Here is a 27799-nt window from a genome sequence, read left to right on the forward strand (position 1 = left end):
ACGATATAACAGATAACACTGGAAACTACAGAAAGTACAGCCTGTCCTGTCCTTTATCATACAGTGCATCTGATTTGTGCGATCACTGCAGCTTAGTAGTAATATGTACCACCATGTAGAAGCAAAAAAAATCTGATTCAAAACCCCTCCCAAACAGTGGCAGCAGGTTGGATCAAAAATGTATGAATTTCAAGTCCAGAGTTGTTCAGTTGTGTCATTCTACTTACATTTACATCGACTCATTTAGCAGACACTTTTCTCCAAAGCGACATACATCTCATAGAAAATACAGTTTGTGCATTGCATTAGGGGAAAGAGAGACATAGTTACAGACGTGTGATTCTTAATTACAGTTAGTTTGTTTTTTTCCACCATAATTCTGTGAAAAACTGTACTTACCAGCCACTGTGACCAGATAAGTCCACCACTAAAATGACAAGTACCATTACTTGTTTTCATGTTCCTAGTATTTCATGAAAATGGACCATTCAAAACTAGTAAAGTCTGGAAAAAATTCAGACATACCATAAATAACAATGCTGTGGTCATGGGATCCCGTGCTATTCAAGTTGGACGAGGAGAAGACATAGATGGGACATATTTCACTCTGTTGACAGTGGCTGGAGGGACACAGTGGCACAACAGGTTTGGCCGGTGCCTGCTCTCTGGTGGGTCTGGGGCTCGAGTCCTGCTTGGGGTGGCATCCCATCCTGGGTGTGTCCCCTCCCCCTCCAGCCCCGTGCCCTGTGTTGCCGGGTTAGGCTCTGGCTCGCTGTGATCCCTTCATGGGACAAGAGGTTTTAGTCAATGTGTGTGTGTGTGTTGACAGTGGAACACAGCACTCCTAGCGTGTCCAGGCTCTCCACATGAGAGACAGGATATTGTGTGCACATTTAAGCGTTAGCCTCTCAGACCCCATTGAACGATGAGACACTCGGAGCCCGAGTAAGGTTCGAACCTAGTGCCTCCTTCAGCACCGGCAACCACATTGTCGACATTGACACAACACTGCTGCCCAGCAGAATTGAATGTAAACAAGTCAGAGAGGGGTTTGTAAGAAAATTCAGTCCAACCTGTAGTTGTTAGACACCAAGCGAAAGGTTTCAGTAGCATTTTTATAACGGTCATTTTTTGATTGTAACACGTTGCATTAATGTTGCATGGTCCCCGGAGAAACGACATTTCGTTCCAGTGTATATAAGCTATATAGAGGAATGACAATAAAAACAACTTGAACTTGAACTTGAAGACTGGTGCAGTATATGCAGTATGTTTACTGCAAAATGGTAATATTTGAGTGGGGGCGCGGTGGCGCAGTGGGTTGGACCAGGTCCTACTCTCCGGTGGGTCTGGGGTTCGAGTCCCGCTTGGGGTGCCTTGCGGCGGACTGGCGTCCCGTCCTGGGTGTGTCCCCTCCCCCTCCGGCCTTACGCCCTGTGTTGCCGGGTAGGCTCTGGTTCCCCGTGACCCCGTATGGGACAAGCGGTTCTGAAAGTGTGTGTGTGGTAATATTTGAGAAGGAAATGCCTATGCGAAACATTTATTACATGAACTATGTTTGAAAAAAAATTCAGCTTGTTTATGTTGAAAAGCTGGTGTTGTGCTGTTAGATAACCTACAGTATAATGATCTGTGGGCGATCCGTCAACTGCTTTATTATGTCGACAGTACATCATTGTACAGCGCAAGCACAGAGAAAGGACAAGACAGCATATAGCTGCACCGAGCCATAACATAAAAATCTAACAGTATGCCAGTAAACAAGCTAAAACCTGGAAAAGAATTCTTTTAACCTCAGACCAATATTTTCTTTTTCTTAATTCAGCTGATGTCTTAGTCTTGGCCAATTTACAATGTTAGATTGTATAACAAGCTCCTTACAGCTCAAGGGTACCATCAGGGCTCTACAGACTACAACATAACAGCCGAAACCACTCTGCTGCCCACTGTTTCTATATGTTATATGACTGCTCTCAGAAGTAATTGTATAGGGTTGCAGATTTGAACATGGTATAAGTGAATGGCTGATTATAAATAATTTACTGGAGAGCAGTGTAGTGTCTGTTATGCAGGCAACAGTAGGACAGTGGTTACAATCACAGCCTTCCACTCAAAGGAGCCACGCTCAGATCCTATCTCCTGCTGTAGTACTCTTGAGCAGGGTATTTACCCAGAATTGCCTCTGCAAAAACTTCCCTGCTTTATGAATGGGCAAATAACTGGAAGTTAACTTAGTCTGCAAACCTAATGTGGTAAGATGCTTTCCAGAAAAGTGCCAGCTAAATGAATAAATAATAATTTATTAGGAAACAAGAACAAAGTGCAACATTAAAAAGGATCATTCATAGGACAAAATATGGATCTGGTAATATTATCATACATAATAATTAGCCAAAGTGATGCAAACTACCAAGCCAAGTGTAAAACCTGTAATAATCCAGGTGTTTGCAGCAGATAAAAAAATGAATAGATCCTTCAGGTTTTTCCTAAGCTCCACATTGTGAATTCATATAGAATTTAAGGATTTCCTGCTGTTTTGTAAGCCTCTGTCGGCCATGAATCGATTTCACGGAAAGAGAGACAAACTTTGAAAAGTGAGTGGCAGTTAGTTCACCTTTTAAAAAAAAGGATAAATAAGTAAAGCGAAGCTGTGAGAAACTTGGAACTCTGAACCTTATAGTTTAACCGCGTTTTTAGAGGTGCTACTTCTGTCACTTAGTCTAGAAGAGTGGGTTAAACTAAAAATAAGAGTTAAAATAGATTTTCAGGCTCGTTGTCTGCGATTTGCTCACTCACACTGCAAGGGAAGAAGAAAGCGAGAAAGTGTGTTCCACTGACGTATGGATGAGTGACCCAAGTAGTGTATCTAACAGTGTAAGTCACCATGGTGAATAAGGTGTGTGGGCTGATAACACTACATAGTATCCATCGTAAGTCGCTTTGGAGAAAAGCATCTGCTAAATAAATAAATGTAAATGTGAAACATCGCAACGGTTCAGCACAGTTCAGACACAACCGCATTTCGGGGAGGAAGCCGCCTGCCCATGAATTATCCTGAATTGTGGTTTGGGGATCTGCGAATGGACGACACAAGGGGGAGCAGTGTGCCGCCGGGTCGGTTGGCTGTCGGGTCCGCTGTTGGGGCTGAGTTCTGAAGCCTTTGTTAGTCTAATAAAGTGCAGCGTGTGTTGCGTGCCTGCTGGGGTCCCTCTAACATCGTCTATCTCACAAGGACCGAGGCTGTTCCTCACAGGCGGAGGCATCGCCCATGCGACAGGAAAAGCTGTCTTTCCAGCCTCTGTACCCCACACGCATCTAGAAGTATAGATTTGTGCCCCCCCCCACACACACACACACACGCACATGCACACACACCCCCTATCCGTAGCGCCGGTCTAAACGGTGCGACTTCATTGTCAGCGTGTGCTTGCTGGAGGACAGCACGTGACATGACAAAAGCAAAGCTCCCTGCAGAGGGGAGATAAGCTGCTGTTTAACTCTGCATGTGTTCAATAATTGCCTGCGTTGTTCTCTTTCAGCCCCTCATAATGGATCGCTCTCTCAGCAGTTTCCCGGACGCCCCTCCCACATTGAACGCGGTTGTACGGAGAGACACTCTTCCGAGGAAGGTGGCCTTTGGGTTCGGACTCCGCGAAAACTATGCATTTTAAAGAGCTTGGGAACGTTTTGTGAAAAGGCTTCTTTTTTTTTTTTTTTTTTTTTTTTGTCCTCCGGCACCTTGGCCTCCTTCTGGTGACTCGGCCTACGCGACCCGCCACGTCACGTGACGTGCCCCGGGCCGCGGCCCGCTACCGAGGCTCGCCATGGCGTATCTGGCAGGGAACCGGAAGCCTTAGAAAAGCAGGGAAAGTACACCAACGTGACATTGGTTCTTAAGCCCAAGGGCATGCTGGGTAGGGGGCCGTCCCAAAGCGCCGGTGAGGGTCAGGATGATGTAAGGAGACTAATATTATCGCAGTCACGCATTGCTTAATAGGATCTTGTTCAGCTCAATTTTTTAAAGTAAAAGTGGAAGTCTTTTTTTCTGACGTTGAAACGATAAGCCGAACAGCAGGATATTCTCATCGCTTTTAGGCCAGCTTTCAAGTAGGAGGTGTGTTTGAGGTTGTTTCTCGCTAAGAGCGACAATGTTTCCGCGGCGTGAATCACCTACAGGCTCCGAGCGATCCGGTGGGTTTCTGGAGGCGCTCATTAAAGCGCGATGTCTAAACACATTACCTAGTCACCCAGAGCTGTCAGCTGTGAAGCGCTCGGCTTGTTCTCTCGTTCAAAATAAGGTCCGCGGGCTTCTGCTCTGGCATATATCACGTGTGTGTGATGGATGTGATTGATAAAGAAGCTCCACACATTGTGACAGTTTGCTGTAAACACCATTTACAAATGACAGGCCGCTGACATGTTTGGCTTCTGGATGAATAACATTTAGCAAGTTGGAAACCAAGTTTAAAGGTTAAAGTGAGAATACTGGCCGGAACGCTCGTACGTTATATGCCAGAAATATAATTTTTCCGTGTCTTTTTTTTTTTTTTTTTTTTTTGCAATTATTTTAATTGCTAGCTTTTTTTTTGTTTTGTTTTTTTTTTTGCATTAACTTGTAGTTAGGTTTGCTTATTGTTTTTTTAATGTGTATTTATTGTTTTTTTTCAGAGCATAATCTCTTTTGTGGGAAGCTGCCAAATGTCAATGAATATTTTTTTTTCCCCGTTTCCAAGCACATTTCTCTTTTTACCACAAGAAAAGAATGACAAATCTCTTTCCTAGCATGGAAATTGTGTTTGACTCCCATCTTTATAAATGGGAACATTAATCTGTGTGTACAGAAAGCCACGGTTTACCGCGCCGGGACGACGAAGTGGTGCGGACCATCGTTCCAGGAATCGGTCATGCAGGCTTAGCCTTTAGGATGGGACCAGCCCACGTGCTCAGAAGACCCTTTCTTCAGCCAAGGCCACACGGCTGCTCTGGACTTTGCGGGAGTTCTGCAGTTGTTCCGCGAGTGAAGGTAGAAGTCGCAAAAAAGCCAGCTCAATCCACCCATGTAAGACAGTGCATTGGACCCTGGGAAAACAATTTGATACACTTTGCAGTTTTCTCATGTACCTTTAGTTCACAGGCTATCTCCTCCCGCTGTGCCATGCACACTTGGATTTCAGTAGGCTGGCCAAGGATCTCTGGCAAAGCATTAAAAATAAACCTTTTATCTTTTTTTTTTTTTTTTTTTAAAACTCGGTTCTCTTTTTAATTAAATAAAGACAAAAAAGGAGAGAAAAGAAAAACAGTTGCCCTCAGTGTACAGCCATTCTAAATCTTTCCTTCCTTCATCTTGCTGCATTGACTTTCTGCACAGATCCTGGGCTGGTTTATAGAATTGTTCGGGTGGAATGTCACTCAAGGAGATTGGTGTCAGGCCCGATAAGCCGCCACAGCGATCGCAGTCTGAGATCTCGCCACCTAATTACGGAGGCTCTCGCCAGGCACATCTGGCTGGGAGTGATAAGCGGCACGAGGCTGATGGGAAGAAAGCAGGCAAGAGCGGGCAGGGGATCCAGGGCTGCCTTCCCTCTACTGCCTGTGCTGCCGCTGCTGCCGGGTGCCATGGAAACGGAAAAGGGTGGGGGTGGGAGGGATGGCAGTCCGTGAGATCCACCAGGCGCTGAGCCTCTGGAGGGAAACACGGCAGTCTGGATAGAGACCGCTTTTATGGGGGGTGAGGGGTAGCATGGGAAACTTTTTGCTTTTTTGTTTGGCAAATTGGTGGTTGTCAGCGAAGCTGTACTGGTGACTGCGAGAAGCTTGTCTTTTCGAATTTGAAGTTTGAAGCGCTAACAGCATCTTTTGTTTTGATGTCACGGTTAGAGTGCGCAAAGGCTTCTCTGTGCTGTGTGATGGGGAAGGCGCTGTTTCTCCAACTTCGGGGGCACGTACGATAACCTGAGACAGGAGTGCAGATGCGTGGAGAGTCTTCTGCACCCGCAGGCCTCTCGTTGGACTTCAGATTGTTTGACCGCACCTTAGCCCGGGGCTGCCGACAATGTGCTGCTCCAGGCTTCCAAATTTCATTTGCTTGGCCCATTTCCCATTTGCTTTACATGTACTGGAATGCAACCTGTCCGCAATGACACCTTGGCCCCAGAGGGTGTGGTCTGAAGCCTGGTGAGACAGTTAAAGGCCCATCCTTACATCCACAAAGCAGCTCATGGTACCCTCTGCCGTGCTTCATTCCATCAACTCCGCAAACAGCACACAGTGGGCTAAAGGGTTGCCAGGCGACCTTATCCAAGCAACTGAACCTGCTGGTCAGGCTGGCTTTTTTCTTTAAGCTGCTTAAGCACTGCTATTTAGCCCTGTATTCGATGGAATTTCCTGGTCGTCATCATCAACATTGCTTGGAATGCTATCAATGTTACTACTGCTATTTATGCTTGGAATTTACTAGCAAGGAATTAGAAAGAGTGCCCTGTGGAGTCACAACTGAAGAGGACGCACGTAGGGTAGATGCTGCTGATACTGCTCTTTTACACCACAGGGTGAATAATATTTTTAATATTATTTTATATAATATTTACCTGGCACTTTTCTTCAAAGCAACTCACAGTGTTAAGCTGCTCTGCTTCTGCTTCTATGTCTTTTGACAAAGGAGGCAGCAGGCAGCAAGGTGTTCGGAGCCACCACCTTACAATCAGACGGACATGGGCTCACATACCCACACCTGCTTTGGTACCATTGGCCAACGTATGTCGGTAGGACAGGGTCATTTTTGCTGGCGTGGTTGTCACTATGGGAGGAGTGTGGAAACGGTGTTGAAATGGTTCACCACTGATATCTTTCAAACACGCACTTGGAGTGTGAGAGGAAACTGGAGCATCAGGGGGAAATCCGCACATACGTGCAAAGAAGATGCACGGATAAAGACCGATTTAAACCCTCGTCCACACACAGCCCAAGCCATGAAGCACCAGCATTGTATCCTGTGCCACTATGGCGCCTTGGGCACGGTGCTTACCGTAACCTAAATTGTTTCATTAAAGTTACCAAGCCCTCTAACCTGGTTAGTAATTATAAGTGCTGTACCTTGTATGTGGCCTTTAACAAAGAGATAGGTAAGTAAATTAATGTAGAGGAGAGAGTGTAAACTGTGGCATGTGGGAAAAAGTCATCCTGGTGAGAAAAACTTGGTGATTTGCTTCTTCGACCTCAAAAGAAGATGTTCCCTGTATATGAGAATTCAACAGTCTTGTTCCAGAGTCAAAAGCTTTGACACTGGAATTCACCAGAAAATTACAGTTACGATGTTGTTACCATACAACGGGACTGACTTATAGCTATTTCCTTATGCTTTTTTTTTTTGTCTTTTACACTTGGGCTTGGCTGGGTCTTTCCACCAACTGAGCACATGGAATTGCTGCAGAATTCCTGCACGGCTGTCAGCATCTCTGCGTTTCATTCAGGAGTCTTATAGGGGCGCTGTTGGACCGCAGCACACAAAGCACTGGAAAACAGGCCTCGATCAAACCCACGTTTGCAGTGAATAGGGCTTGTTTTATTTATGGATTTCTTTTTGGTAATCAACTGGATAGTCATCCGACTGACCAGAAGGAATATATTACTTCTGATTGAAGGAAAAAAAAAATCTAAGTTGCTGCAAACACAGTTGTTTTTGAATCAAATGCCAAAAACGTGTGTACCAGCGAACCCCTATCGTTCTTGCTCGTGACTAGAGACGGTGACTCGAAGAGGTATATACGGGGTGCTTTGGCAGTCAGCAGTTTCTCCCAGGGTTCAGACAATGGGGCAGTAGCAAGGCTTGTGGGTTGAAGCTCACGGTGCCTGGCTCCGTGGGGCTCTCCGGGGGGTCTCCGATTCTATTATCGATCAGCGTTGACCCTTTCCAGCCCACTTCTGCTGGTTAAAGACACAAATATGTGTACGGCCGGAAGGGCGGCACTGGCCGCGTTACCTGAGACAGGAGTCTTTCTCTTCAGAAGGCTCCATTTTGGCTGACAACGGTAGCCCGCTGTTCTTCATTCTCCAAAGATGATATGACCGCACTCGGCTCACTGGCCTCGATTTTAAAATTCAGCTGGAATCCCACGTTATATTTACTGCCGAAGATAAAGCACTCTTTGTTCGGCCTTTGTTCATTGTGGCTCACAAGCGCGTGGCCAGGCCCACCTCCGGGACTATCAGCCGCACCCGAGTAAACGATGGGAGTTGGGCGCAGCCGTAGTTTTTCAACACGCTGCTGGAAGGCAGCGGTTCCTTGCACCGTGAATCTCAAAACCGGTGCAGATACTACCCAGAGCTCCCAGTTTGTTGTCTCACATTCTGTTTGCATGGTTTATTTTCTGGTTTTAATACAAAACACTTTGTAAGTCCACACGGTATGACTCACACCTGGTCACCCCTAGACATGGCACGCTTGTCATGCCACATTCATTTCTATTAATCCTTTCTAGTAACTCCAGAACCATTGGATAGGACTTATTTCTGCGATTTAAAACATAAATGTAGTCTGATGTGTAGCGTTTGTCAGGCAGGTGTCCATATTAATAGCGCTTTCCAGTACTAACACAATTAAACAGATACATGTCAGTTCAAATGCACTGCAGCGGCCAATCTTTCCCGTCTCCAAACGCCGTCTTGTTCCAGAGCCGCTCCAGCGCTGCAGCTCGCTGCGGCTAGGGCCCATTTTCTCAGGGTAACCTGGACCCAATTACAGAAGCCCTTGAACAATTTCACGACGCTCGTCTGGCTACTCAGCAGATACAGTTGCCATGGGAGCCAGCATGATTGAAAAGGAAAAATTACAGGCTGCCAAAAAGCTGTGTGCAGCGTGAGACAGTCCCCCCCCCCTCCTCCCGCTTGCACTCATGCAGGGAGATTGTGTTACATGGAAACAAAAGTCCCTTCGCTATCCTTCCTCAGTCCACACAGCTGCTCCTTAGCAGCAGCCCCGTAGGGTGTCCAGTGGTCTGCCTCTGCGCTTCTGACAAACCGTCCATCCATGAGGTCGCTCTGCACTTACAGGTTTGTGCCCTTGGAAGGACTCGGCATTAGCTCAGACCTGGCAACATGTTTTTGTTGGATGCACAAATGAATATTAGCTCATATGGCAGAAATATGCAGTATTTTATAAGGCAGGGCTGAGTCCTTGACCCGGACATTGCGTTGCCTAGAGCAAAACTGGGGCATAGCTGAAGAGAACAGCATAGGGCCAGTGCTCATGGGTAAGGAGATGGACGGAGCCACCTGGACATGCACGGAACACCAGCTATTACGGTGGCATGCTGACCTGTTCGCACAGCCCAGCGAGCTACACGGAGCGTGTAAATGACAACCATCAAGCCCCGGAACGAAAAGCCTCTTTCACCCTCGGTGCCATGGCAACTGGCTCACACGCATTAAAACAATAATGTCTGAGCAAATAACATAATAGCCCGTAATCAACCCACCAGGAAGCCATTGATTCTCTTGCAAGTGCTCGTCACTATAACAACAGCAGCTGGTGCTGTTTCCTGGGCAGGCGGCATGAGTAGCCTCCTTTAGTGAGGTGGGGCACCAGACATGTGTCCCTTACATTGGTCCTTAGAGTGACCAGACCAAGGACACCCATATGGCTTGCAGGACTCAGGCAGTTTCACTCAGCGTAAACTGTATAAATTGGAAAAAACAACGTAAGTAGATTAGTATACAAAGCTCACACTTTAAGCATCCTTGGACAAAGGAATCAGTTAAATTAATAAAAGTGAGTACTTTTTTAGCAAATGCTTGCAAAATGCGTGCTGTATTTAAGCTGTGTGAGTAGCTGTAGTAAAAGGAGCGTCTTGTTACTTTTGATTAAAAGACGGAAGAGTGCGTGTACCATCTATGAAGGTATAAAAATAAAACAGAGCACTGGACGTTGCACATTCCTTCTTCGTACATCTGTATTTACTAAGCTGTGGTCTTGCTGAGCTGATCGGCCTCAAGAAGTCAGAAGAGCACATGAAGGCTTTTCTGTTAGAATAAATCAAATAAATGAATACAATCAATGGAATTTCACATTACGGCAGCGGGTGCGAATGTTTCGGGGTCGGAGTAAATAATGGCAGCCGACAGGCCGTGTCACGCCGTATCTGGGATACACACACCTATGTTCACCCCCGGAATGGCATGCGGAGGCTGAACTCAGTGCATTTCTCAACGAGGCCTAAATGAGTCCAAATGCATGTAGAGATTTTAGTGAGAAGTCTGTTTAAAAAGGGCAAAAAGTCTTGAGCTCTTTCCTTAAGCGCTCTTAGGGCCGTTTGTCCAAGCGTACAGCAGTTTAATCTTCATAGAGGTTCGATTCTGAAGCTATTTAATAAATCCCCGCGCTTTAGCTCTAGTCCCTCAGAGACAGCAGATCGCAAGTGTTCGCACCACCCGGGCAGTCCTTCAGGAGGGAGTTAAATCCATGTTATTTCTTCAAGGAGTCAACAGGACCCTGCTTCACACGGGTGATGCTGCTTCAGGCCGCAATAGGCTGCCCAGTCGGCCCAAGACACAGAGCGCGGCTTCAGCTTCGGGACCCTTTTTTGTTGTCGGCGTCAACAAAACACGCGTTGTTAAGCAAGAGGATGGAGCTCTGCAGCTACGTGCGATAGACCTCTGGCAGCCATCATCAGTAAAGCACGAGTTGGTACACACGGGCGACGAGTCGCTACCAAATGTTAGCAGCGCGTTCGTCAGAGCACGGGCGTTTTCTGTTGCCGTAACCTCGAATGAAATAACGCGGAACGCGAAACGTGAGCGACGCTGTCCTTCGGCGCAAACGAGAAGCGCGGGCTTGGTCGCAAAGCAAGGGAGGGAAGCGGCTCTGCCGGCTGCCTCTCGCCCCCTGCGCCGCGCGCGCCTGCCTGTTACGCGTGCATTTGCACAAAGAGCATGGAGAACGCTGGCAATTTATCGCTGCTGACTGACAGATATTTAATAACAATAAACACGGAATGCAAATGGTCCTGTTGCTCAGCAATACATCAGAGGAAAGTTTCGGCCCTATGAATCACCGTGATTCAGGCCGAAACGGGCAAATCAATTACCCCCTCTAAATGCGTCAGTATGCAGAGAAACTGTAATCTCTGCTTTCCTACCGAAGGCCGTATATTCCCGTTGTTTACGACGGAGGAGTTTTATAGCGACGTGTAGAATGTCTCTTCTTTTTAGGGCACGGTGCAATAAATGTGGCATCGGGCTGATCCGAACTCTGTAATGTTTCTCCTTATTCCGGTGTGGCTCGTTTCAGCCTCCGGACGCCTTATAGGCAGCTCTGACCCTTACCAGCATCTGCTGATCCGATCCGTACTAATCTGAGCTGATTTACACCAGGCTGTGCTGACCGTTACCAGCCTGCACCGATCAGTACTGATCTCTGCTGATTTATAGCCGACTGCACATACTCTCACCGGTCTGGTCTGGTCCATATTAGTCTCTTCTAGTATGTGTCAGTGTGCCAGTGACAGTGATTAGAAGAGAAAACAAATGAAGTGAATCTGGCTTCCAGTTTGGTGGCTTTTACTGTCAGAACTTCTTTATGCTTGTAGTCCATGCTGCTTTCCCACAAAGTGCAGCTTGACATTACCGTTCAGATTTTCCGAGGGGAAAAAAATGCCTTGTCTGCTACAAATAGCAGTTTTTCTCATGGCTGAACACAATAGCGGCTTTTCTCCTGACTGAGCACAATCTGAGCTGAAGAATGTTAGGAAGCCATTCTAAAGGAAATGATGAGACTTGCCCCAGATGGAGAGCCTGGCATTACCACACTGTTAGGTTGACAAAGCGCTCACACTGGTCAGTTCTGTGACCTTTGGAAACCCAAAGCTCGTGTGGAAGTTAAACGGACAATGGTGCTAACTTCCGCAGAGACCGAGTGGGGGGCTGAATCTTGGCAACTTCTAATTAAATAACAGGTATACTGTTTGGTAGGGGCCTTGTTGGTGCGGCAGGTAATGCTGTGACCTCACATTTACATTTATTTATTTAGTCGACAATTTTCTCCAAAGCGACTTCCAATGAACTCTATGTAGTGTTATGAGCCCACACACCTTATTCACCATGGTGACTTACACTGCTAGATAGACTACTTACAATGGGTCACTCATCCATACATCAGTGGAACACACTCTCTCTGTCACTCACACACAATGGGTGAACCTGAAAAGCATGTCTTTGGACTGTGGGAGGAAACCAGAGCACACAGAGGAAGCTCACACAGACACAGGGAGAACATAGAAACTCCACACAGACTGAGCAGGGACTGAACCAATGTCCTCTCGCACCACCCAGGTGCTGTGAAAAAGCAGCGCTGCTCACTGTGCCACCGTGCCACCCATAGCTCACAACCTCAGGGCTGTTTGGGCGTAAGGTCAAAACTGGCTCAATCTGTGTGGAATTTACAGTCTCTCGCTGTGTCTGTGTGGGCTTTCTCTGAGTGCTCTCGTTTCCTCCCGCTGTCCTAAGATATCCATTTCAGGAAAATTAGCGACTCTAATCTGTATGTACGTGCGGCTACCTTGTGATGGACTGGTGTCCCATCCAGGGTATACACCTCCCAGCACCCTGTGATTCTAAAAGAGGCTCCTGAACACCACAACCCTGCCAAGGACAAGTGTTTAACAAAAGTGAGAGAGTTTTTGCCATCATACTGTTTGGTGGCAGCATTCAGAGCAAATTTTTTTTTGAAAATTCTTCCTGCCATTGTATTGCGTATACAGTCAGTATATTGTTAACCCATCACAAGCAGCGCACTCACTGATCCACAACCTTCCTTCACACTGTGGCTTGAGTGGATCCAAGAAGCTGCGATCGCTTCCAAACTTCGTGACACTGCAGCACAGCAAGTAGTTCTGCGTCTTAAATTCTAAAGTCACGTTCCCTTACGGCAGAACTGCTGAAAAATTGTCCTTTGTTTCGGTATGAGCATCATATTAACACACTGGTGTCTCATTCTGCGCTCCACCTTTGGCTCTTTGCTCCTGGAACTGGTTCTGGACCACAGAGACTTTAATTAGGTAAATTGTTACTAGAACTGATAAATGGGTGGACGGAAGCATAGATGGAAGGATGGATAGATGAGTCACGCAGTGATCGTAAGGAAAATTAGCTATTTCTAGGACTACAAATAAAAAAAAAACCACTTGATTTTATCGTGATTAACTTTGCATCAAAACACCGAATCACGGCTGTGGCGGAAAATTCTGAACTGGATATTGACTGTAAATGGCAGGCCACGCAAAGAAATCGTCGGATGAACCGATCCGCAATGCAGCTAACACGGGGTCAGCGAAAGCGTGGGGCAGAGATATCGACACGTCCCGCAACGAAAGGAGACGTTGCGTGTCTTTAAAGATTTTAAGAAAAATTTCCCCATCGATATTATTCTTATGTCCAGGGGGTGCGGTGGCGCAGTGGGTTGGACCACAGTCCTGCTCTTCAGTAGGTCTGGGGTTCAAATCCCGCTTGGGGTGCCTTGTGGCGGACTGGCGTCCCGTCCTGGGTGTGTCCCCTTCCCCCTCTGGCCTTACGCCCTGTGTTACCGGGTAGGCTCCGGTTCCCCGTGACCCCGTATGGGACAAGCGGTTCTGAAAATGTGTGTGTGTGTGTGTGTGTGTATTATTCTTATGAAAAAATAATTGACATTGCACTGCTTCTAAGCGCTAGCGGAGTAAAGCAAAGGGCCAATATTACCACCTCCATCCGAAGGCTAACGCACTGACTTTGTGTCAATAAAGCTTTTCTAACTCCGCTGAATATTGCTTGCCATGCATGGAGAGGACCATCACGTCCCGCGAAGACCCCAGGAAAAAACACCTGGCAAAACGGGACCCGATTACAAGGAGGAAGACAATTATGCGTAGTTTAGATGTAACTCCCTGATTCAAAGCTGAGGAAAAATGCAGCATTATAGAGCGTCAGAAGCATTTGTGTGAATATGGAGAGGCGACTGAGAGCAGGACTGGTGGGAGAGCTGTTATTGGCCCTCTCTGCCTCTGGGGGGAGTGCTTCACCCGGGGACCAGGTAGCCAGAGCGAGGGGAGCGCCCATTTCCCTTAGCCGCCTTTCAGCATCCTGCATTTCAATGTAACCGCAGCAATTATTGCTAATGGCAGTTTATAAAAATGACACAGCAACTGCAATTTTGCCCCAATTTGCAAAGCTAATGTTCCCTCATTATCTCCCAAAATGAGAGCTGCGAAGGTAAAATCAACAAAGCAGGTGAAAGCTATCTTTCTCCCAATGACACGTTGCCCTCCGCAAGAAGATTCGGAATGAGACGGTCTGCCTGCAAATAACGGGTAGGGACGAGTCGAGCTAAGCGGGGCGTGCGACTGCTGACGGTCTGTATCCTTCTGCCCGTGTTCACGAGGGCAATTCCGCAGCCTGATTGGATTTTACGGCGCATCGCTTTAGACAAGTCCTCAATCGCCGAGTGACCTACATTAAGCAGTCTCAGAATACTGATGCTCCTCCGTCTGTTATTCGCCGCCTGCGCTGGCTTATCTAACCGCGCGGCGCTCTCCGCATGACGGCAGGCTACCGGTCTCCGGCACGGCGGCTGCGAACCCCAAGACCCTTCACCTGGAAGGGCCGGGAGAGCCCGGCTCTGATCGAATGTCAAGATGCTCTCGTCGGGCGGCGGGTCGTCGGTCTGCTCTGCCGCCGGGCGGGGAAGTCACGGGCCGATTGCCCGAACGCCTCGGGCGCTCCCTGTCCAGGCGCTGGGAGGGGAACCGCTTGGGAGCAACCGGGCCAAACGCAGAACCACCAGAAAGAGCAGATAAAGCGGCAGCAATAAAAATTCTACGACTGCATGCATCATCCTGACACCGTATAATTTTATCGGAGAACACAGGGTCCCCGGCTGCATGCAAATGGATGTGTCCTAAAGGTGTCAGGGGAAATGTGATAACGAGCGTGGAGGTGCAGTGTGCGTGCGCGTGTGTGTGTGTGTGTGTGTGTGTGTGTGTGTGTGTGTGTGTGTGTGTGTGCACGTCTTTGGCAGGGGGGTTGTTTGCAAGCATGACTGTACCGAACCTTACATTTTGCCAGCCATATATGCACACGATTCCCTTACCCCTCCTATTTCGTCCAAGGGAGTTACATAACTCCATTACTGAGCGGTGAAGCGCACCATACATTAAGGTGTGTGTTTGAATGTCTGACCTGACGAGAAGGTTTTCCACAGCGGTTTATATGCAGGTTTCGGACGGAGACGGAAATCCTGCCCGTCTGCGTCTGGCTTCCGTTTTTTTACGGCATCACTACCTGCGACACCAGGCAACAAGGAGAAGAGTTCATTTCCGGCATAATTCAGGTGAGCGTACGGGGTTTGTATAAGGAATACGCTCAGTCCTCATACAAAAGGGTTTTTATTCAACAACCACAACAAAAAAAAAAACATTACAAGGGCTTACAAAAATATATATATACCATTCTTTGTTCAACGGGCTTAATATTCTGTGCAACAGCATTTTTGTCCAATAAACAAGGCTGGCAAAGGTGGTAAGAGAGTAAAGAAGCAGTCTAGTGGCTCAGGTGGACATCTTGAAAGAAAAAAATATAATGTTAAGTGTAGGAGGTAATAAAACACTTTGTAAAAAAGGAAAGAACATTGCCCTGTAGCTGTAAGAGGTACAACATTTATATTTATTCCTTCATTCAGCAGGTACTGCTCCCCAAAGCAACGTGCAATAATTCACACAGACACACACACACACTGAGTGAAGCCGCTTGTCCCAAGCGGGGTCACGGCAAACCGGAGCCTAACCCGGCAACACGGGGCATGTGGCTTTAGGGGGAGGGGACACACCCAGGACGGGACGCCAGTCCATCGCAAGGCGCCCCGAGCGGGACTCGAACCCCGGACCCACCGGAGAGCAGGCACAGGCCAAACCCGCCGCGTCACCACGCCCCCCCACCGTGCAATAATTACTAACTAGTATTTTACTGATGTCTTTGTCCAAGGTGGCTTTATAAGAGATAGAAACACTACACTAAACCAGCTGCACTGATTCACAGGTTTACACAGCGGTGCAGTGTGACGCACTCATACGCACGCTACAGGCAATGCGGAGTCGCCAGCTCACCTGACACACGTGTTCAGACTGCCAAAACGAGACGACCCGGAGGACACCCACAGGGCTACGCGGAGAACATGCAAACTCCACACAGGCCGAGCGGGGAGCGAACCCACGTTCTCTCGCACCATCCGGGCACCGGGACGCCGCAGCGCTGCTCTAATTTAATTTAGTTGTGCTCGGACTTTTTTTGCAGGTGATGATTAGCGTACCTTGTGCACTCTGCCTCAACGCCACTTCCCAGCCGAAACTGTTTTTATTACGCAAATTAGCATAACGTGAAATGTCAAAGGAATACAACTATCACATTATAGTAGAACAGACTGTACCTGTGCTACCGAGAGAGACCAGATGGTTTATTGCTTACCATTACTGCCTGCTAGGAGAGAGGATAAAGACAGATCAAATGGGAAAAGGCGAAAAAGCAAACATAATATTCCATCAATCCATGATATCTCCTCCATTGTGTTTTGAAATGGAGTAAGTGAAATGTAAAATGAATTTATAAAATCAAATAACCTGGCTAAAATAAGCAGGCTCGGTATTCATCAGCAGCAGATGTGTCTTCCCCGTCTCTCGTTACTCAACTGCGATACTATCAAGACAGCCAGATGCAAGTCTTGATTGAAAGGTTCTTGTTATTGTATTAAAGGCAGCAGCGAAAAAGCACAAAATCGGACGGGATATCAGAATTCAAAAGGCTTAATTATACAAGAGGCAAGAAATGAAGAAGAATGTGAGAGGAACCTGGCGGCTACAAATGAAAACGCCTTTATTCATAACCGGAGCGAAGGATTAACGGCCGACCTGACGACCATTCTACGGACGCGTGGGCGTGCGAAAATGGACGGAGAATTTAATATAATAAATTCAGCCGTTTTATTGCTGATCTTAGCATTAAGGTTGAATTGTATTCAGTGGTTTTATTAGTAATTGCTGTTGTGACAACGTGCTAACCAGTTCTCAGCTGTAATAAATGGGAAAGGCATTGCTGCAGTGTTTTCTCCACACGGGCCTCAGACTTCTATATTGATCTCAGATGTGTGAGGTCATTCATCAAGGTTCCATTTTTCGAGGTTGAAGCCACAGACGAATACACATATGCCGGTTCATAAATCAATGCAAAAGAAATTCACTGTAGCTGTCAGCTATTTCATTACCATTATTTATTTGACCACAATTGAACAAATAAACACTAGTTATTATATCAGGTGGCGCATCCCTATTACTTTATTATTAAACTTACTAATCCTGTTTAATTTTATTGCAGCGCGATGGTTTTATATGTTATCAGTCATTTTAAGTTGCATAACAGTACTGTTCACATGAATCAATTTATACAGGTAATTTTATATTCTAAACATACATCTCGATATTTCGCTAAACTTATGCAGCTGAGGAGCAGAAACAACAACAAATTGTTGTAATAATAATAATAATAATAATAATAATAACGCCCACTCTACGTGACTCTTCTTGAGCATGTAAATGTCTGCAGCAGAAAGTGTATGCATGCCAGTTGAAGCAGCCTGTCACGCTTCCTGTGTTAATAAAACCATCATTGATTTTGCACGATACTATCTCATCACGTCACATGAGCTAGGACTCGGAAATGAAGAATGCCGTCCCACGCTGAGCAAAGACGTCCACAGCCACTTCCACTTACCATTATCTCACTGGATAACAGGAGGATGGTAATGCAACACAATTCGCCAAGTTTCCAAACCTGGAATCACATTATATGCATATACATACATATTTATGTATAGCACATGTACATGTTTGCAAGTGATCACACACTGTCCGTTAGAAAAAAGTATTGATAACTGCTTATTAAAAGAATAATCAAAGACTCGCGGTATCCTCCTGCCAGGCGAATAAAGGAAACATCAACTAAGAAGTTCAGGGTGCTGTGATGATCAGGGTGGTGTTGGTGCTGTGAGAAGTGATGTTCTGGGCCTAGAAAGGGAGCGCATGGAGCAAACAGGCGGTGCTGATGGATGCGTTCAGCTCATCGCTCCCAACAGCTAATGAAGGAGCTCCATGCTCTTTCAGAAAATCAATGTGGCTGTCTGCCAGGGGATGATGACAACAACATTGTCTTTGAATAAATGCAAAGGAGGATCGCTGTTGCTTGAAAAAGAGATAAGCAGGGGAATGCCACTCTGCTGTTGCTGTTTTATATCTTGGTGCTAGCGAGAAAAAAATAATAAATTTGAATAAACAACATGATGCGGATAAACAATGGTGCTTGTGCTTTTTAAGAGAAGTAAACAATTGGCCACAGTGCACACTTTGCTATGTCTTTGGTCTCAGTTTTCTGAACTTAGTCTTTTCTTGAATATGCTTAAGTAGTAATACTGATTTATTTCTGTGGAAACAGATAATTGTCTCAAAGCACTGAATTACCTCTTTGTCCCTGCTAATTAGTTTAGTAAAATCTTCCAAGGCTTGCTCAGAAGTAACCTTTGTTTATCTCAGCATAACATGTCTTGTATTTACCATGGCATACAAAGCCATACAAAAGCTCACAATATAGCCAATTTATCTCCCCCCCCCCCCCCCCCCCCCCCCCCCGCGTTTCAGCACACAGCTAATTATTCCAGTGTTATTCTCCATTTAGACTCCCCTGAAAAGAGCAAAACTGAAAATTACTGACTCGCATCAGTACGTATCAGCATTCATCAGTGCCGAGATGCTAATATCATTCATTCATGTTTTCCTAAATGGTTTAGTGCTTAAAATATATTTGAAAATTGTTTTGTTGCTGTTATTGAGCGAGAAATAACACACCATGTCTTCTGCAAGGTTGTGTTCTCCACACAACACATAAAGAAAAGTCAATAGTAATCACATACTTTTACTTTCATGGATACACTCATGCCGTTACTGAGAGATAAGAAGTGGAACTACTTTATAACACTGAATAAAGTCAAAGCGAATTTTTGTTTACTTACTGTTCAAAGGAAGGGTTTCCAATATGTTTTTTGGTATCATAGTATCAAAAAGCACTGAGGTGGAGCAGCGGTCTTTCATTGACATACAGCAGTGGAGAATTCTTAGGTATAACTAAAATGGAGAAGCTGGCCTGGATTAACTGTGTCAAAGCAGATGGCTATCAGTACAAATAAGACTGAGCAGTGGGATGTAACTAGAGAAAACTAAGTTTGAAAAGTAGTCTATCACCTGGGACAGCTGTGATGGAAGAGTGGGCTATATTTAGGAAAAACTGATATTAAGAAATCAGCTATCATAACAGATGATTGAAGTGGACCAGGGGGTATAACAAGGAGGGTAGATCATTTCTAACAAAAACTCAACCAAGCAGAAAAGTCAGTTCCTGAAATTTGGACTATAGCAAGCAAACAGAGATATTGCTAACAAGATGAAATCGCGCTGACCGGAACACGGATAAAATACGTTACATTTTTTTTTTTAACTCCATTTGCCATCTATCTCTGAGCCTTAACTCTGCAGTCAGAGTTAGTGGAAGACTTGTGCAGAATACAGCTCATATTTTATATCTTAGTGTTTCTCAGATGAATCATAACATTGCAGATCTCATGTCAGAAATCATTGTGAGGGTAAGGTGCAGTAACAGCTAGGATTTAAAGAGGAGAATAGTGAACTGTGTGGAAGTAAAAGAGACACGAGTAAAAAGCTGAGTCCAAAAACATTTTCCAGCTTCCTCATCTCTCATGCACAATACCTGTTTAAGGAGCCAATATATATTGCAGGTATACTATTGTAGCTCTCCTTATTTTAAAACCAACAGTACTGAGCAAGGAACTTTCTAAATGTGATTGCATCGAGTCCCAAACATTTCAGGTTGCTAAGTGTATGCAGTGGAACCAAAATATCACATAGAACAGGTATAACTGAAAACTGCATATGCATCAGTACAGAGAGAACCATATCTTTTTTTATTAACAATAAGTATCCTTGTTTCTGAACGTATTTGTTCTTTTCCTGCAGCTGTATGTTGTAAAATATATGCTGTAAAGACATGTACTTCTAAAAATAAAATCTGAAGGTCAATAAAATTGTATATCAAATTCAGGTTTAAAACGTTAAATACAAGCCCTTTGTGCCATGCATTTACGTGATACTGGTACGTTCCAAAAATGTTCAAAATTGTGTCAAAAGATGGAATGCATTGAAATTGACCGTTAATTGCATTTAAATCAAGATAGGGACACACACACACAAGAGAATTTAAGTAGTGGATTCACATTACATTGAAATGAATCACAGTTTAAAAACATGCATTTCCCTTCTCTTTCATGATTTTATAATACATGGGGGGATTTTTGGAGACAAAAGAATAACAATATGCTTTTATCTTGTACCGTAATGAATTTGTACATACATCAGCATAGGTCACAGGAGCTGCAATCATTTCTGTTATGCAGAAAATTTTTCCAAAGTACTTCTGCTGCCGTAGTATCATTCCCAGAACTACCTGGTGCCTAACAACCCCACAACGAACTAATCTGTATAATGCTGAACTGTTGATTTGCATCATGAGAAGGAGTTACACCTTTTCTCTTTAGGAGGTGATTATTTTACTAATGGATTGATTATGAGCGCCGCTGTTTATCCGGCTGCAATCTTTATTACAGCTAAGTTTGTGCTGGGAGGGCCTCCTGCAGAAAAGTAGCATTCAATTAACATTCTTCTCTTGCTATCAGACATTTGGCAACGTGAACCTCAGATCACAGTAAATGAGTCTGGTGTACAGTTCCTGACTGATTTAATATGATCGAACACGGAACACTTTTATGGAATTAGCATATAAACGAGACAGGCGTCATGCCTGTACAATTAAACATGAACTGTCTTGAAAGGCGGCATTAGCCCTGCGCAGCAAAACGACATTGGAACATGCAACTCATTTTTCATTAAAAAAATTAACGTGCTTATCTAACGTAGCAATAAGTAAACCCGTTGGCCGAATAAATCTTGCTGTCTCCTATAGAACAGCTGGAGAAATTTGTATTGCAGCTGTACACTAAGGAGCTCTAGCAGACTGCAACTAATTATAAAAACAGTATATATATATTTATTTCGGTCAGGAAAGAGGTAGCGAGGCAATGCTAACTATGGTGTCTGACATTTGACCCTGACCAAAGGCTATTTTGGGGGCACAGTTAGGCCAGAACACCTCCACGCAGAGGGCTCCACACCTGCTGGGCTCCATCTGTGAATTCGGTGTAAGGCCATCAGGAGAAAAGAGAGCTTTTTCTGCTGTCTCCCATGTGTGCTGACGTCAACGTAGAACACAGTTGTCACATCCTGCAATTCAGGGATAAATTCCGAGCAGAGAAGCGATGATGTAGGCGAGAATAAAGACGGTTTTTTCAGTGTCGCAATGAACTGTACAGCATGGCTGCAATGATGAAAATCTTCTGTCTGTGTTTACCCGTAAACTTAAACATTCGTGCAGAATTTCACTCGGTCTGAAACAAAAAAGACATCGCAAGAACACAGTATAACACATCAGTATTGGCTATTAAGTAAATGATTCATAATAAAATGTGTTGCCCTGAGATGCATGTCGCTTTGGAGAAAAGCGTCTGCTAAATGAATTAATGTAAATGTAAAAGGGAACGTATCCCTGATATTTTTCAGCAAAAACTTCTCGGACCTGTATACTTGTGACAGACGAGGCCACGTAGTAATATTTCATAATTGTGTCACCACAATCCTGTATGCGAATGATAGTTATACGACTGAATTTCATTACACTGCAGGAGGGATGTAAAGAATAGCAAAGGGAAAGGGTTGTGTTTCCACTGAGTACACGAGGAAATTAAGGATATGTTTAAAATAGGATATGTTTAATGTTGTCTTTTTTGTCAGAGGCAAAAAACTTGTGTTTCATGGACAGACTCATACCGTTACTGAGAGTCAAAACTCAGTGTTGTGTTACTGATGCCATAAGAGGAAAATGTCGTAACAAAATAAAGAACCAAATGCACTGAATGGAAACGTTTTATGAAGTTAAGAGATAAGTTTCACTGCAGAAAGTGTTTATCAAAACAAAAACACAAATAAAAAAATGGATTGTAAAAACATCTGGGAAAAAACTGACTAAAAGCTAAATAATCTCAAATGAGATATGAATAGATACGATAGTCGATTAACCTTTCCATGACATCTATCATTCTAAAATGTCTACTACATTTACATTTATTCATTTTACTATATATACACACTATTATGCATTAGTAACTTATAAATTTATGAAAATAGGAGGAGTTGATGAGAAGATCCCAACACTGAGCACATAACACTACCACACATGGTCACTTTGACGGTAAGGACCCACTGGGACACACACACATTTTTCACAGCCATTTTGTATTGCAGATATTCTGCTACACATTCAGCATACACAGGTATGGCACCTTTATTACATGAAAGCAATTTAATGGAGAAAATATTTTGCGTTGCAGGAACTGTGGGAGGTCAGCAGCAGAGTGTTTAAGTTTGTAAGTCAGGTTGGATAGAAGTTTGAATAAAACTGCTGACTAAGCCTCTAATGTGTTATAGTGTTATATTTACTGCTGGACTTAATCATTTTATTACATCTGGGAAGAGTTTAACTGGATTTAAATTAAAATGCTCAGATGACCAGGACATCCTTGCGCCAAGCAATGAGGCGACGACACTTCCAGAAACCACATTCGTTCGGAGGACAGACGTATACGTCACTAAACGTTAACGTCACGTGAGCGGGGTCAGGGGTGAACCTCAGCGCGAGAGAAGATGGCGGCCTCCACGAGGAAGGTGTTCCAGCTGTTTGTCACAAAGATACCGTGGACTGTCGCGAGCAGTACGTAAAATAGGGAGTCGTAAAGTTTTTTTTATTATTATTATTTAAATTAATAAGAATTATGCTGTATTGTTTCTGGGCGTTTTTTCCTCTAAGGACACCAATTCATGTGACACATGCTCGGCTGCATGACGTCCAGCGCAGCGGTTCGTGGCAGGGCAGGCTGGACCAGTCTGAGTCTCTCTGCCAGCTTGTCTGTTATTAAATAAAATTATTATTTGTACGTGTGACGACGTGAAGGATGATATGTGTATAAAATTTCTCGGTTTAAACCAACAAAATACTCTCTTCGTACCAGTATTAACCTGATAGAAATGCAAAACAATTTGAAGCTGGTAGTACGTCATCTTCCACTCACTGTCACTGTCTCTCTTGTCTTGACTGTATGTGAGGAGCGCGAACTGAGCTCACGGATTTTCTTACAGGGGAAATGAGGGAGTATTTTGGCCAGTTCGGACCTGTAAGAAGCTGCATCCTTCCTTTTGTAAGTAGCGCCGATGATGTCTCACACTCGCAGCACCATGGTCCATCCTCACACTGTTGTATGTGTGGAGTTGCAAGTTCCTCCCTTTTTTGATCCGGTTTCCCCATTCCAAAAAACAAAAGTCCTGTCTTTCAGGTCGACTGATCACTCTAAACTACTGTGTGGGGTGTCGGGCGGGATCAACTGTAGTGTAGTGGTTACAGCTGCTGCCTTTGGACCCAAACTTAAGGTCTTGGGTTTGGATCTCTCTTCCAGCTGTAGTACCTTTGAGGAAGGTACTTACCCTAAATTGCTCCAGTAAAAAAAAAAAAAAAAAAACATTGCCCCACTGTACTGTAATTACTAAATAATTGTAGGTATCTTAACATGGTGAGTCACTTTGGAGAAAAGCATCAGCTAAATGGATAAATCTAAGTGTGTGTGTGCTGCATTGCTCTGCTGTGTATATGGATGAATGATTGTAATGATTTTAGTGTATCTGGTACCATCACAGGTTATTTTGGACAAAGGTGTCAGTTAAATACTAATTAAACTTCATAAATGGTTAAATAATTGGCAGCATCTTAATGTTGTAAATCACTTTGGAGAAAGCATATGATGAATGATTAAATATAAATGTAATCATAATAGGAGGCAGCATTTGGCATAGTGGTTCTCATCTGCTGTAATCTCTCCTCCTGCTGTACTACACTTTAGTAAGGTTGTTATTATGAATCGCTCCAGTGAAAATATCCAGCTGCATAAATGAATGAATCGTTTTAAGTAGGTTTACACTGTAAATTGCTTTGGAGTAAGACATCAGCCAAACAAAACACGTGTAAGTGTAAATGTTGTAAGTCACTTTGGAGAAAATAATCTAACAGGCTAAATGTAATTGTGGCACCTTCAAATTCAAGCCAACGTTTATGGAAGCTCACTGAGATTTGTCTGATTCCAATTTGTGTTATGAATCATACAGGACAGAGAGACGGGCTTTCACAAAGGCTTTTGCTGGATTGGATTTAACAGTGAGGAGGGGCTGCTCAACGCACTACAGAAAGACTCTCACATTATAGAGGGGACAAAGGTATGTCCTTGTCTGTCTGTCTGTCTGTTGAAACGAGCATGTCTGAGAGCACAGTATGATCTATGTGATATTAAACTTTATGTAAATATTTCTCTTTCACAGCTTAATGTAGCCAGAAATAAAGACCCTGTGCCCCGAAGACTCACGAAAGAGGCAGAAGAGAGCTGAATGATGAGTACAATTGTGATGTCTAGCTATTCAGTGTGAGATTGATTTATTTAAAAAAGTATGTCATGTAAACACCCATGGAATATAAAGTGAAATAAACAAAAATAAGGCCAATTCTTAAGATGAATGGCATCTTTTATTACAAGTAAGGTGAATAAAAAACTCTTGTCCCTTTTGTTCTTTTCTTTTGCTGTTCATTGATCTTCAAACAGCCTTCGGTTAACACTTGCATGGTTTCACCATTTACCTTCCTTCAAGGTCTAGGTTTTACATCAGAACATTCCTAGTTGGACAATAATCTGACAGAAAAAAAACACAAAAAATACAGTTGAGGGAAAATTCAGACATCCAGTATCATACTTTACAGTATCACATTTTACTTTAATAGTGTTATTTTCATGTGATGGGCTATACAATTAAAATGTTATTTGACATCCAGAAATATGATCTGATGTCTTACCTGGTGAATGTTTCCAGGTTTTACATGGGTGATTGACTGGGCCCTTTCTGAGCCAACAAATGTTGTGTGCCATGTATCCACCACGCCTGAAGGGCTTCTTGTGCTCACTTCATGACTTGTGATATTCCCCAATTCCAGTATGGAAGCTGGAATTAAACCTATACAAATACATGAGGAATCTCAGTGATGTTGATTCTTCAACCTATTGAATGTGTCATTCTCTGGTGAAACAGCTGCTGCTTGTATTGGGCCTCATCCTGCATTGTGCATATCCAGTATAATTAGCTCAGTGATGTGTGGTATTCAGAAAATAGGAAGTTAATCAGCTTTCTGCTCTGACATTTTTGTATGCTGAAGGACTTCTTACCTGTAACAAACAAACAAACAGCCCTACTGCTGGCATCCAGCAACTGCTCCTTCTCCTGTTTTTCATCCTGCCAGTACAGTTCAGTAGAAATACAATTCACTGAACTCTTCTGGGTCATAGTTTGATGGATGTTTCCTGTGTGTTATCTCTCTGGTGTCCTGAGAAATCTTTTGTCAGAATGGTCTTTTCTGGCAGCACACTGCTCTCTGGCCGTCTGTGCCAGGTGTCTAATTTTACTTATCCTGCTCCACCTGCTCCACCTCCTCCACCACTGGTATGCGAACCTACGGGGACTGTGATGAACTACATGCATGAGTGTGTCCTGTCCTTTTTACATTCATTATACATTGAGACAGGGGTATAGATGAACAGCTGCCCGAGGATGACCTTTCTGTCTGCATTGTATGGGGTTTGGCCAGCTTGGCAAGGTTCTTATTGATATGCATGGTGTGTAACCCCTGTCCAGTCACAGCTGAATGCTCATGTAACAGAATTGTATAACCCTGAAAAAGGGAAAGGCAAAACACTTACTGCTACTTATTTCTACATGAACTGCTTTTTTAAAGACACAGCATTGAGTGATCAGTTTTCTATCTCTGCAGAACGCTTCCATCTGTAAAGTTCAGATTTACCTTGGCATTTTTCCAATTTGAACTGCATGGAGATATCTCCCACACTGTTGCTCCTTACAGGGCAATTCACAGCAAAGAAAGTAAAACAATCACAACTGAACACCTGCTTCTGCTGGCACCTTTACAAGTGCCCTGTTCCATGTTTTCCAGTCTGCAAGCTTGATAAGAGTGTATGAGAAAAATGCTCATGAGCAGCTAAAGGTGGACAAAAGGAAAAAAAATTACCTAAAGTTTTTCCAGTAATCCTTCTATATAAATTGGGATGCTGTGCTTCTGCAAGTGGAATGTATCATAAAAGGGCCAGTGGGTTTTCTTATTGATCTTGGATTGCAAATGTCCTCACCCTTTGTTATGATCCACATACAAAATGTATTGTTTACGAGGCCTGTGGAACAGATCCTTTTTCACCCCCAAAGTAATCACTACCCAGTTTGTATTGCATCATGTTTTCATAGAGCAATAAAAAGCGTAGAACTGACACCTAACAAACATGTCTACCCCCCATTCTCTTAAGTCAAAATCAGGATTCTTGTTTGATGAGGTTACGGAATGTAGTCTGATAACTTACATACCTGCCAAGGAAATTTCTTTTATTGCTATAGTCTATACATGAAGTTCCCTCTGTAAATATGTGGTTGAGGATTTTCCACTAGACAAATTAACACGTGACCTACAAGACCATTGAAAGGAATTCTGGAATGTCTGGACACCTTTCGATAGTGCTACATGATCACAGCTGTGAAATAATGTAATTTTGTCTTCTTTAAAACTTTTAAACTTTATCTACGTGGACAAATTTGCAATTTCTCAATGCACTGTTTCTGTGTCTGTGTTGATGTGACCCAATGCTGTTGTTAATTGTTAAAAAAAAAAAAACACATTTTTAAATGCTGTCAAAACACAGCGTGCTTTAACATTTGGCATATTACTAAAATTCTTGACATGAGTTGTATGAAACAGCACATATTCAGAATTGTTGCTACACCTCATTTTGAAAGGTATAAACTGTCAGGAACTACATACAGGCACAGAGTACAGGGTTATTCTTTATCCTATCAAGTCCAAGGGGGTTCTTACTGCAGTAACCAATAATTGCACTATTAAATATCCTTCCGAGTAATGAGTAGAACTCTAAGCTGCATTAACTGAAACTGAGTGATCCACTAACTGCCTAAATTGTCCTCTGACCTGCAAAATAATAATAATGGTGGAGTCAGAAGGAGAAAAAAAACTTGATAAAGATCACTTGCAGTGCCAGCCAGGACTTGTACAGAAGAGGAACTGACACACACTTCCTCTCCTCCGCTCAGCTGGCAGCATTGGGTTCCTTCATGCTAAATTTGACTTTGTGTGATAGTAGAACTTTTTTTTAGGTTTTGGAGAAATCTCCATTGCGGGGAGCATGGCGGGTTCAGCTGGTGCCCGCTGTGTGGCAGGCCTGTTGTTCAAGCTGTGGTTGGGGTGTCTTGTGATGGACTGGCGGCCCGTCCTGGGTGCGTCCTCTCTCCCTTCGGCCTTGTGCCCCGTGCTGCCGGGTGAGGCTCCGGCTCACCGCGGCCCCGCTCGGGACAAGCGGTTGTTGACAACGGATGGAAGGTTTCCATCATTCATTGCATCCTGAGAAAACAACACTGAAAGACTTAAAGAAAGAGCTGACTTAATCAATGTG

General features: G+C 44.1%; 1 protein-coding gene across 1 annotated transcript; it reads left to right on the forward strand.

Moving 5' to 3' along the window:
• The first annotated feature begins 22854 nt into the window (after positions 1-22854).
• On the forward strand, positions 22855-24846 carry slirp (SRA stem-loop interacting RNA binding protein). Its single transcript, XM_018727513.2, has 4 exons — positions 22855-22953; positions 23379-23437; positions 24396-24503; positions 24606-24846. The coding sequence occupies exons 1-4, from the start codon at positions 22887-22889 to the stop codon at positions 24669-24671; spliced, it is 300 nt and encodes a 99-aa protein (XP_018583029.2). The 5' UTR covers positions 22855-22886; the 3' UTR covers positions 24672-24846.
• Positions 24847-27799: the final 2953 nt, after the last annotated feature.

The sequence above is a fragment of the Scleropages formosus genome, chromosome 15 (assembly GCF_900964775.1).
Source record: "Scleropages formosus chromosome 15, fSclFor1.1, whole genome shotgun sequence".
Lineage (NCBI taxonomy): Eukaryota > Metazoa > Chordata > Actinopteri > Osteoglossiformes > Osteoglossidae > Scleropages > Scleropages formosus.